General features: G+C 37.6%; 1 protein-coding gene across 5 annotated transcripts in view; it reads right to left on the reverse strand.

The window, feature by feature from the left end:
- Window positions 1–13,888, reverse strand: part of LOC136246648 (uncharacterized) — a 30,501-nt gene that overhangs the window by 16,086 nt on the left and 527 nt on the right. Inside the window, exons 2-10 of one of the 5 annotated variants that reach the window (XM_066038176.1) lie at window positions 13,354–13,423; window positions 12,683–12,729; window positions 11,104–11,164; window positions 7,850–7,942; window positions 7,234–7,365; window positions 7,045–7,074; window positions 6,946–6,984; window positions 5,759–5,878; window positions 4,853–4,951 (exon numbers count right to left, since the gene is read on the reverse strand). In XM_066038176.1, coding sequence (XP_065894248.1) covers window positions 4,853–4,951; window positions 5,759–5,878; window positions 6,946–6,984; window positions 7,045–7,074; window positions 7,234–7,365; window positions 7,850–7,942; window positions 11,104–11,164; window positions 12,683–12,729; window positions 13,354–13,423 — 691 coding nt within the window. Of the gene's footprint in view, window positions 1–4,852; window positions 4,952–5,758; window positions 5,879–6,945; window positions 6,985–7,044; window positions 7,075–7,233; window positions 7,366–7,849; window positions 7,943–11,103; window positions 11,165–12,682; window positions 12,730–13,353; window positions 13,434–13,888 lie in introns of those variants that run through there. The other 4 variants (XM_066038177.1, XM_066038180.1, XM_066038179.1 and 1 more) reach the window with 4 other exon arrangements.

Genomic DNA, 13,888 nt, shown 5'->3' on the forward strand with positions numbered 1-13,888 from the left:
CCACCAGACTTCACACAAATACCAGACTTCACACAGCCAACAAGTTGCACAAAACTAAACAAAAGCCTGTATCTGAGATATCAGACAACATTGACAAAAAACACATCTTGTACATATCTAATTCACTTCACAAAGAAAAGTTTTCTGCAGGCTGAAGCTGCATCCGTGTTGCTACATGTATATGTACATAACGTTTCCTAGCTGTGTGTCTCCTACAAATCAAATAATTATGAGACACAAGGGTGATACATATATCATACAGTGAAACCTCACTTAGTGGCCACTTCATTAATAAAGTCAGTGGCCACATACTGCAGGACCAAACTGGTAAAACTCACACCCCATTCACACTACCTTCAAACCCAGGTATAGCAAAGCACAGCTAAAAACAAATTGCAGTGTGAATCAATCAAGCTGTGCCAAACCAGGTCCAGCACAGCACAACAAGGAGAGGTAGACTGGTATGTATTGGCCCGGGATAGGATACAGTGTGAATGTATTGTGCACTAGACAACTCAGGCTAACAATATAACTTGCTTCTGTTGGTCACAGAACAAGTATATTCTACACTCTAAAAACTGTTCTTCAAAGTGGTTATGACGTATTGTAGTTCTGCTTGACTTTGGGACAGTTACACTCTAACAATGCGTTGATATTCCTGAGCACTCACTAGCTGCGGCTATAACATTGTACGACTTATTTCAGCTGGTTCTATGTTTCCTCACTACAATCCTAGTGCCTTTTATTAAGCGTCAAAAGCTTGTGCACTTGTTTTAGCTAATTATTATTTGGCGCTCGCACTATTGAGCTTGTGTCAGATGCAGTAGTGTGAACAAGTGCCAACCTGAGTTCAACAACCCTAGTTGAAAATGTTCAGGCTAACCCTGTATAGTGTGAATGGGTGTAACACAATATTCTCTTAATAGGCCAGCTGAACAGACAGTCAATGTATCACTGCAAAAGTTGCTGCTCCTGAGTACCTGCCAAAAGCTATGCTAATAGTTTTAGGTATAATTAATTGCTTGGTATAATTCAGTCACCATTATAATGAACTACACTAGAGCAATAATATACAGACATCAATCCTCGTGGACAATGAATCATGATGGAAAAAAAAGAGCTAATTTTTGGGGAAAAGACACTTGTAGAAGCTGTTGATGAGGATATGTACAATAGGATTATGTACCTTAGACATGACATGAACTGACATGAGCATTCATTCACACGTATGTGGTTTAAAATGAATCATTCTTGTTCAGAAATCCTGGAAACCATCTTTGTAACTGGCTACATTGGTTACAAGGTAATGTTGTTCTTTGTAGCAGTTACAACTGTACAGTGTATGTCTTTCTACTAGAACAACATATCTAATTGATCAACATTGGGAGCCAAAGATACAGTGGTATCAGCCGTCTTCAAGTTAACTATATACCAAGAGAGCTACAGATATTTCAGTTAGATGAAGCTGGTATGTGCACCAAATCAGTCAGGTTTACACTTTACAGCTAGACTGAACCAGGCTGTGCAGTTGTGTAGTTGTGATGGATGTGAACAAAAAAAAATATTAAGTCAGGCTGTGTACACACAAGAGTACAATTAAAGTCTTCCTCCATAACTACCGGTAAATATTCCTTCACTGCAAAATCAAGTTGTCACTTGGATAAAGACCTATTATACAGCATCCTTTACTGCAGAGTTGTACACCACCAGTTTCTTGCTTGGGGGGGGGGGGGGGGGTCAGCCTGGTTATTGAGAGGTCCCACACTTGATGCACGGGAAGGGACCTGCTGCCACTGTTGTTTCCTTGAGCAAGAAACTTTACCTCCACTGCTCCAGCAATCCAGCTAAACCGGCTGTATTTAAGCTGCAAGAAATTTCATGAGTTAAATTTTCGGGTAAAAAATTATTCACCAGTGTCCTCAAGCGACAAAAATTTTTTAACAATGAATTACGTAACTTTATTATGGCTTTTTTGTATATAGCAGAAGCAGAATGACAAGCAGTGGAACTGAAGTGTGGCATCTCCGTTCCATGGAGGTGCTGCACCCCAGTTTCAGAAGTTATCCGTCAGCACAAATCAAGCAATGGACTGGAGTGGAATTGCTGTAGCTAGAAACTTATTCCATGCAACTTGCATATTTGCGTATATACAAGTATAAGAAAAAAAATGGAACTTTAAATTAGATTAGGGACAGTGTATAATGCTGCAATAAAATGTACTGAAACAAGCTGGATCGGAGTAGTACATAATGTCCAAATACTGTGAAACAATAAGAAGTGAATATCCCTACTGTGCTACATTCTCTTATACTTGTTTGTGAATTATTTTGCAAGCTCATGACCACTAAATATCTACTGAGTTATTCACAGCACTATTATACTAGATTATGACTCATACAATAACAATTGATCAGTGGGCGTGGCTCTACATAAGCCTGCAGACAATAATGGACATGGATTCTTGCATACCTACGGACTGATGAATGGGCATGGCTACCATATGTCTACAGACAGTAATTTACGTAAGTGGGTGTGGCTCATGAAAGAAGCAGAGCTACGCTATGACGTGTAGTAACACGTCCACATTTAATTTAGCACGTGGGGTCAGACCCAAACAATTTGTAAAGCAGGACCTGGATGACCCAACTTGGTTTAACATTGTTACTAAAAAAACTATATTTATTGACTTACACATTGCTATATAGTTCGCCATGAGTTGCTCTCTCTGATTGATATCAACAGCGAGTCACATACGCATGTTTTTGGTGCAACCGGCGACCACGTATATTCAAATAGTTTGATGCAATATACACTGGTATGGAAGCCATACTGTAGTCTATTAACACTCAGCGGTAGAACCTTGACTGAAGGCCATGGTAAAGAAGGATAAAAGGTAAGACAATAGCGCAAGCATTGTATGCTTATCAATATACCAAAGGTTTTTTCTTAAGTGAACTAGAAACGTTTCTGTGAAAAAATTAGGACTGTAGTTGTAGCCACTTTTCCGCTACGCTAGACTGAAGGCGTCAGGCAGGCAGTAGAAAATTCTGTTGAATAATTTTTTTTCTAAATTCTGCAGCAACTTGATGCAAACGTTTCAGGTCGATCAGAAGACACTTTTGGGCTTGGTTTTACCCGACCAATACTGTCAAGTCGTTGTGAGGAAAAAATCACGGGAGGTTTTTGGGTTATATTATATCACAGATCACTCTCACACCTTCAATGTCCCTAATATACGTACAGTACTATCGTACTGTATGATACGTCATTTAATGTGTCCTGTAGTAGCTGTCTATCACGGAATGGCATCATTACCAATGCTATCGCTTGTGCGGCAAAATAGACGAAGACAGTTCTCCTCTAGGATGAAGGAGGCCCTTGTTTTTAAATGACTGCAGCAAAGACATATGCTTGACACGCCAACGGCCAAGCCTCGATCCTGGTGGCCAGATAGCAGTTAGCTAACTTTATCCAACCTCTCTAATATTACATTGGTAAAAAATTTTCGTGTAATTAATTTTCGTCAGATGCTAGCTTCAACTAAATATTTTTAACAGTTTATAAATATAGAAATATGGTATCATATACACCATGTACGGTACAATTCAGGGCACAGATAAAGAATAGCCTACTTGGCTGATGTTGTCATCTCTGTAAAAATAAAAATTATTTTTAAAAACTCTACAGTACGTGATGGTAAATGGGTGTGTCATTCACACATGTATTGTCAAGTTGTAAAATACTGTAGGTATATTTGAAGCCAGTTGGTGTACCAGTAAATCATTACATACAGCTTTCAGTTTCAACATTGTCTGGGTAAAATCGCCACCAACAATTTTATAAGATTGGTAGTGAATTTGGTGATCACTCTGACTTTATCTGTGGTGAGATTTCTACTTGAATTTCTTGTGTTTAGGCTCTGAAATCCCACAGCAATTGTACTGTCATCCTAATACAAAATGATGAAAATCTATCAGGACAATGGAACTTTTATTATTCTTCTTGTATTCTATACTTGTGCAACTAACACATGAGCACATCAAGGCATGATCACACGCTTACAATTTAATGAAGCATATTGGATTGCACTGACACTTCGGCATTTAGAATAGTACTATCACATTCAAGTATTGTCATTGTAAAATAAAGAATGTCTGTTCTATTAGAGTAGTAAATTGTTAAAGATATAGTGTATGTTCCATTAGAGTGCTTAGTTGGTCAAAGTCAACAGCCACATTGTCATGAAAGGGATTAGTGCAAAGTTGATAAAGTTAGGATTATCAGCTGTGCTGCTACCTTACATAGTAAAGAATTGGAATCAAATATGTACATATATGGACATACAGTGCCTGTACACAACATACAGTGCAATAATATCTAACACTGTATAGTACTGTAACAAATGATAGTGTGGAAGTTAAATGCTGCTTAAATTTTAGCATTTAACAACAAAGACCACCTCAGACATGAGGACATGTGTTCAACACATCAATCCAGCAAGAACAGCACTGTTGTAGAGAGCATGGCTGATAACTAAAAGGATAACTTCATGAGAATGACAGATATTGCTCGGAATTGCAAATGCATCACCATGTCAACAAATCAAACCGGCCTTCAAGGATATTGTAATCAAAAGAGTGCTGTCCACGACTCCATGGTACATCCTCACTCAGTCTTGGGTGATTGGTTAGTTCAAACATTGACCGTGTGGTTAAAACAAGCAAAAAACTAAACCTCTTTATAATACACAAAAAGGAAGAGTTCCATTACACTTCCACACAATCACATGTTACAATACTATACAATGTTAGACACTCTCATATTATTAACTGTTGGTACAGGTATTATCTACCTCTAATAGAAAGTAGTAGTCTCTGTTAGTGATGGAGAACACCTTGAAACAAAATGGATGGTTCCTTATAGGTGCTGCCATTACAGAAACTTCTTCACCCTATAAACAGACATTTGTAATAAATAAATACAACCACCAGTTATGTGAACTGTTTGTGTCTGATTGTGTAACTACGTATATAGGTATATGTTTGTACATCACATTACATGTGTGTTGATGTTGATAAAGACTACCTACAGCTGCACAGAGGTGTAGGAAGATATTAAACTTATGTGGTGCCTGAGTTTTCATCTGTAGGACTTGATACAGCTTCCTGCTGAGTTACTCATATCCCCAGTACCCCAGTAATCTGTGGACCCCAATTGTAGCAGGAGCATAGGAAGCATGGGTGCTTGAGCAACCATAAATGTTTCTAACCAGAATCAAAATCACTCATCCTTCCTTTTCTAACTTGCCAGTAATTCCATCTGCCTTGATCTGGCTTCAACCATAGTCCATAGGCGTAAACAAGCGTGTGGCACAATTGCATTAAAATAATAGAATACTAGTCTGCCTTATCAAAGATCAAGATACTCTAATAGAGCAGTCATATACCGTAATAAAATAGTCAAGAGCAGTTATAAGCAGTCATTTAACTGTTTATCCGTTAATATCAAATTGCTGATTCCATTGCTCAGCAAAAGTACCATTTTTAAACGTGATCAGAAATTGTTTGTAGACAAAAATCTTATTGGTATCCTAGAAATCACCCATTTTTCAAGAAGACAAAAAATTAGGTCATGCGTTTCACCTGATAGCATCAGTGAGTGTGTGTGTATGTGTGTGTGTGTGCGTGCATGCGTGTGTGTGTGTGTAGTGTAGTGTAGTGTACACAAGCATCCAACACATTTACAAGTATTTACATACATCAATGTGTCCTTTATAATAATATCTTGACTCTTTCTTGTCCCTCTTCAACAGTAGCAATAACTTCTCAAACACAATCACATATCTCAACCCTTTGAAACCGATCACCTTCAGGTAATCCTACAAGAACAAGTGATATAACGTAACATCCTGTAGACTACCATCTGTTTTGTGTATTGTACCAAATCATTAAAGAAACACTAACTGGATAAAAAGCAGAGGCTATACTATCAGCTTAACACTGTTATTACAATTTCAGTAGTTTTATTAAGTGTGCACTTGTTCTAGCTCATCTTTCAGCATTGGAACGAACGTGTTGATAAGTTACTCCGATGGCACCTGCCCTTTGAGAGTAATAAGGGTCTGATATGCTTAGTACAACGCTTCCACTACTATCTGATCCCAAGTTGATACCAAGACACGTTCAGAAATTAAAAAAGTTCGGATAATCAAAGCCCATTCATTTATATACAGAGCCTGCTCAACTATTCTAACACCTTAGACAGATTACTCCAATAGAACATTCATTTCCACTGTTCAGATAATCGAGTGTTTGGATAATTGAAGGTTGGATAAATGAGGGGGCATTGTTGTTCCAGAGGAATATAAATTAAAAGAGAATACATAATTAAAATGGTCTTAGTGGATGACCTTTTTACTGATAAGACACGGCACTACCATGGTTACAAAGTTTTGGAGGGGTAAAACTACCTTTGAAGGTTATACTGTACATACAAAACTATTGAAAATTCTGAACCTTCGCTCCAGTATTAACGCATGTACGCACACACACACACACACACACACACACACACACACACACACACACACACACACACACACACACACACACACACACACATGTACAAAGAAAATCATTTAAAGCCTCCAGCAGCTATGCACAACACATCTATTGCCACTCAGAGAACTAGCACTGGGATGACTGTGGATTACTTGAGTCTAGTGCAGGAAAATCTTCCCGGGGAAGGACTAGTAGGATACTGCCCAGGTCTCATGGAGAGAGAGGCCGTGGAGCTTGAAGTTTCACAATGATCCCAACAACGATAAGAGAGACAAGGACAAATAGGACATGCATGCACAGTGTGCGTACGCATGCGTACACTCACATGTACACTCTCTACACACGCCACACTACACACACACACATACACTGAACTGTACAGTACCTCCAATAATACTTTGCCATAAGAATTTAATCGTTTACCCTAAATAATGAAAAGAGAACAATGAAACACATCATTTACCAAACACTACTACATGCGTACCTTCCATCCCATCAAGCAACTTTGGATTTCCTAGGCAATGAAAATAGTACAAATGAAAAATAAATTATAGCAATGTGGTTATACATGCATAAAACACTCACAACAATATAATCAAAAATACCACACACACACACACACACACACACACACACACACACACACACACACACACACACACTACAAACATACCTGTACTCTAATTGATGCCTCATATACTCGTTGGGTCTCATTAATACCAGCAGCCACACTCATCATTGTAGCATGTGCCTTACACAAATTTGTGTAGCCAGTAAAGTCTGGTGTTAACTTCTTTGTGATGTTCTAGAGATATAGTAACCAACAACAATAATCAGATCACTAGCTAGTGAACACATACATGTGTAATAAAACAAGGTGATATTTTACAAGTTACTGGCACCGAATCTTCTAGAAATAACATAATTATTACAATTCACAAGAGCTTCGTGACAGTAGTTTGTAACCTTTCAAATTTAGCAGATGAATAGGATGTCATATAAGTTCAACCTTGTTTCCAGTAATGTTGAGACAGTCATATATATGAGAAGTTATAAGCTAAAGATGCTTACGTCCTGTTTTGAAACCTGACGACTAACAGTGAAAGAGGAAATGTCAGGTATTATAGGAACTCTATTTGGTGGCTTCAAGTATCAGAAGCCTTCTATACAAGGTGTCAAAACAGGATATTTGTCTAATCACCTTATAACTATTCTAAGTACCATTCCATATATTTTATATCCATTACTCTAATACAAAGTGTACAGTAGTGTGTATGTGGTGTACATACCGCTAACAAGAGATGGTATTTCAAAACTCGCTGAACCGGTTTTATCAGCAGTGCTTGTAGTGGCAGAGCATGATTTAGTGACTGCTGACATTGCTATAGTAACAAGAAAATGAGCATGTGTACAAAATTAACACATGTATATGTATGCACACTACACTATAATACGCACACACGCACGCACGCGCATGCACATATACAAATGAAGGACACCATTTGACAGTTTATAAATAAGGGCAACATTTGGAACAAATATACAATAATGATAAAATCAGGTCTTGAAGTGAATGTTCACCTTAGCTACATTCCAGAAGTGGCCACTAAGTGAGGATTTCTCTCTGTTACACACACACACACGCGCGCGCGCACACACACACACAAACTGCTCTGATGTTGACATTAGAAGTGATACACTCAGACGTCAATTAGTTGTCACTTCTTTAATAAGACCACCTTCATATCAGTAAGAACAGCAGCCCATAAGCCTTGTGGTATTCATGGGCTGCTGGTAACAAGGTTCCTTGTATTATATTACACATTTACTGTATACAGTTGTGAGGTCTAACAAGTACTACAAAGTCTGGATTTCATCACAACAGGTAGTATTATATTATTATGGTACACAGTTATGTTGCTGATGTTAGTACACCTGTGTAATATGGACATTACTATCATACAGAATAGTAATACTGTATTTTAGGGATCATGGAGGTTTTCACAAAATAATGCATGATAATTGAAGCAAGCTTGAATGAGCCCCACACTGGCAGTAAACAATGGACCATGGTACGAGCGTCACGTTCCCAAACGTTTACATAACGAACACGGAAAGTCCCACACTATTAGTAGTTGATTCAACCATGGTACAAGCATCACGTTCCCGAGTATTTATGCAATGAACACGGAGAGAGATAACAGTCTGCCATAAACAGCAGCAGAGTGAAAGGTATACCAGGACACAGCAAGATCGGTGTAGATGTCAAACAGAATCTTATAAACAGAGGGAACCAAGGTGCTGTATAAATGGACTGTTGATGGGTACTAAATGATGAATATACATTAAAATATACTTTAGATAGTCAGTGATAAGCTAGCTATACCGTTTTATTTTGAATATGGAGAACAGTCTTGAGAACATGGAGAACAACAGTTAATATATGCATGAACAAACATATGTTCTAATTAAAGTACAAACACACTCACATTAAACACTGTTCATGCAAATACAATTGAACTCCAGCAATACCACAATCCCATCAAGATGGCACATCAGTTTTTACACAACTCAGGCTCACCCCAGCATGCTTTTAGCATCTGTCTAGTATATATTATAGTGACCACAAACCAAGCCCACAAGTACTTTCAGTCAGACCAAAATGTTTCGTTGCTACAAAGTTATTAATACACACACTTCAATTATGGCTAAGGCAATAGGTTTGATTTTTTATACTGTTCAATGTCACTTTAGTCTGACAGATACCTTTTGGCATACCGCATGCGTACAATGTACACATCATGAACTTATTACCTGTGTCCTCCTTTGTGTCCCATTTGTCTTCGCTAACAGTTCAAGGTGTCAATTCATTCTTGCATGTGATATAACATGGATGTATCCAAGTTTTCCGCATTGACTGGATTGATTACAGAGGTACTTCTCATAATATTGTAACACTGTAACAGGATGAACATAGCTGAAAATGAAGCATAATGGAAACTTCACTTTTCAGTGATTGATAGTCAAGTCATGCGGTCAGACGAAAACAATAAGTCTGGCACCATTCTTTCCTTTGATGTAGTACATGTTGGTGTGGGTCCACTAATCATAGCAATATTACAAAACAAACAAGTATAAGGAAAACTTATAAGAGGCTGGGAGGTATACCATATAATATAGCATCAAACTGATTTTCACTTTCAAGCACGAAATGCCATTAGATGTATTACACTATGAGGGAAGCCAGACAACATTTAATTACACTGTCAGTTATGTGTTGACAGTTTGGTGGTGACCACAAGTCCTGCCAAATGGTAAACTGTGAGGTTTCAGGTGACACTATTGACAAAGTGGGACTGTAATCCACAGCTGACATTACATAAACAGGTGTTGCTAGGATATTACTAGAGCACAAGTGCCCATAAATACTGTAGATTTTTATGTATATCAGTATCTGCTGTTTACACATGTTACTGTCCTGTATACATAAACAAGGCCAACATAGCCAATAACTGATAGCCAAATCCAATTATCAGTGCACCTCTATATAATCACAAATAAACAATACCAGCTTAAATTTTAAAAAAGGATACCATGAAATACTGGATACCGGGATATTTCCTCAATACTGGATACCAGTAGTAAAAATACAATACTGTTCAGCACTAGATCACAGATATAAATTGTAGGGGACTACAACTGAATTTAATTCCTACTTTGTTCCTGGGTAGGACAAAAGTTATGACAATAAAGGTCATGGGAAACAAGTTGAAGTTGTGGTACTTCTAAAAATCAGGCGCCATGCAGCTAGCTAACTCAACTGGAATTAACCATAGATAGTATATGCTACTATGAATTAACCAACTATGTATTTTACAATAACGTAACTAATTCTTGTATTTCGTAATTCATGAAATTTTCGTAATTTGTTCAATTGCGTTGCTATGCACTGCTAAGGAAGCGCTTGTTAAACAAACCACTTTTAACAACATATTACGCACAGAAGTATATTTTAAACTGTTTTATAGTTTGACTATCGTGTTTTTCTCACAAATTCTCTCGACAAAGCCTCAAAGCTGCTCTTCATTTTCGTTCGCATACGTAAGGGATACGCCCCCTTTCAACTCGAAGCGATAGGCTATTCCTGGTAGTGTACGAGGCTTGCACCATTGTTTTTCAGTTGTTAAACACCTGAAAACCTTAAAGGGAAGGTAGTTTACAAAGTCTGAGGAAAGTTGCCACACCCGTATTTCAGTCCGCCGAAAAGAAACCACCTCAGAGCAAAGTTCACCTGTGCAGAAGTTTAATACAGACTTCATTTTGCTTTTACTTCTTCCGTAAAAGCTGCTTTTACTATTATTTAACAATTTTGCTCACGTCGGTGCGTATGGACAAACATAGATAGGTAGATATGTAGATAGGTAGATAGGTACACACACACACACACTTTTACGAAAACAGTTTCAGTAAACCAGGCGTGCGCCTGGTTAAAAAGTTATGTTCATTATACAATTATACAAAACACACACACAGACAGACTCACCAACATAAAAGTAATGATGTCTGTATCATTGTCTATTAGGTCCTGTAACTTCTGGGAAGCACTAGAGTGGATATGTTCATATAAAGTCTACACATGCTAACTACAATACCATTACCACAATCATATATTGTAAACATCTTAAAGCACACAATACACATATTGTACATAACACACACACAACAAAGCAACCTCACACATACACACAGTGAAATATAAAGACCCTGTATGGAATGGACAAAAACAAATCAAATTATTAAGATGTCATCCAGGTCAGTACATGTACAGGTGAGACCTCCATTATCCAACCACCAGTGAGTCAGTAAAGTGTTGAGATAAAGAAATTTGTTAGGATAGATGAAGTCCATTTAGTTATATTAGGGATCATGAAGGTTTGGGCTTTTCTGGCCATATCACCCCAAAACCTACCTTCATGGCATCCTGGCAGTATTGGTGAGGTATAACCAAGCCCAAAAGTGATAAATTTCCCTGGAATTTCACTTTATTTGCTGACAGAACAAGGTGCCGGTTCGTCCTTCATGGTAGTGATGCAGATGGCTTCCCTATGTTTGCAAAGGTTGTGACTGGATAGATTGTAAAGACTTTTTCGCAGTGTTCTCTCTTTGTAACTTTGTGTAATGGACAGAATATTGCTGAAAAAAAGTATAATGGCACTTATCTTTTCCAGTAATGATTGATAGTTGGAGGGATGTCATGCCTGGAATTATTCCTTTTGATGTGGTAAGTGTTGGCTCATTTAAACAAACAAGTAGAAGGAAATATTAAACGTTTGATTAGGGATCAAAGTAGTGAAACAATAGCTAAAGGTAGTGAAAAATGGTTTCCTATACTTGTGTAGATATCGTTTCAGCTAGATAAGTACGTATAAGGATTAAATGTCCACTAGTATAACTGCAGGTAGAGGCATTAATGCTTTTTCCTAGTTTTTTCTTTCTTTCTTTGATCACTAATAATCCAATTCTAGTCTTTCCTTCTACCTGTACTATATGGAGTTGTACTCCAATAGAGCACTAATACTGTAGAACAAGGCATTAAAATACTCTAATCACTTACAGTACATTATAATTGAGGTCATACTATACTAAAGAACACATACTGCATTTTGGGACCATCATCAAGTGTTGAGATTATGAGGTGTCATTATTTTCAAGCTTTATGGAATCAAAAACATATTTTTTAGTTGAAATCAAGTCAATATTTGACAATCAAATATCTTGAACTCGATCATGAGTACTACCACAGACTTTATGATAGTAATCACACTTTCAAACAAAACTCGTCATAATGAAACAGGCCGTAAATTTTAATATCGCTAAGTATCCTAAACGCGAGATCAAAGTCCTTGTGACAAACACCTGCTATAGGTATTAGGCACTGACTACACAACAAACACACACCACACACACACACACACACACACACACACACACACGCACATGCACACACACAGTGCACTACACTATGCTACACTACTACAGACAGACACACACATACAACACACATACAACACACATACAACACACATACAACACACACACACCACACACACACAGAGGCTCACGTAGGGAAGTTTCTGCAGTAATGCTCATACTGGTAAAAGTTGCTCTCCTAACAGGATAACACAAAAAAGCAATATGTGTACACATGTTAAAAATGAAGATGTGACTAATGAAGTGTAAATACTAAATTGATAAAGGAACACATTTGTGAGGAATTTCAGTTTTTTGATTCATAACAACAAAGCTTCAATATTATTACCAATAAACTTGTAAGAGGAAACAATGTTGCAAATGAAATTAAATGTCACATAGTAATTTTTTTATTTCATACATAATTATTTGTGTGAGGAAAACCATTCTATATGGTATTTCTCCAGCAGTCAGGATGTAACCAAATAATGGATTTATAAAAAGGAAATGTGGGGTAATGTATATTCAAAGCTTTTAAAGTTTTTCTTTTAACACATTTGTCTGTAACATAGAGTGCAATGGTATTGTAGTCATTCAGCAGCCATACAGCAGTAAATTTAGAAGGCAACATCTAGATCTTATGGAAGTCATTTCTTTAAATGAAATTTAATCTCAAAAAGAATTCCTGTTTTTACAGTCCTAACATTAAACTTAATGGAAGGTTCATGTAACATGTCTGAAACATGTGCAACGTTTCAACATCAAGACAAAATTACAAACATACAAATCTTCAAAACTCAAGCTCACAATCATGCACACTTACATGTTGTAGGAACACATCACCATAGTCTGATGGTTGTGTCCTGTAGTAGATCAAGTCTCTGAAGAGGAGCCTGTAATTGGAAGGAGCTTATCATTAGGATGTGCTTATAACTAGACCACACAAATACAGTATATGTTTGTACCATTGTACTGTAAACACATCTTGTATGTACAAATGTGTTGATAAAAACAAACTCTCAACAGCTGTATTACCACATGCCAGACTGGATATAATTTTGTGAGTTGCATTAACCCCCCCCCCCCCCCCCCCACTGGGGTAGGATTAATCGTGTAGTAACCCAGCAGGAAGTGCTGTATCAAGTACCCTAGTGTATCCCCTCATCTAATCCTGGATCTGTCCCAGCTTTGTCTACTTGTTTCTCAAAGTGCGAACTGGGATTTGATGTTCCTGAGCTTTTACCTGTAGGAGTAGGTATATGGAGGAGAGGGTCTGTGCCCCTCCAGAAGCTGAAGGTAGTTTCAGGACTGAAATTTTTGCAGTTTTAAGCACAAATATACTACTTTATAAGTGGACT

Source organism: Dysidea avara, chromosome 2 (assembly GCF_963678975.1).
Source record: "Dysidea avara chromosome 2, odDysAvar1.4, whole genome shotgun sequence".
Classification (NCBI taxonomy): Eukaryota; Metazoa; Porifera; class Demospongiae; order Dictyoceratida; family Dysideidae; genus Dysidea; species Dysidea avara.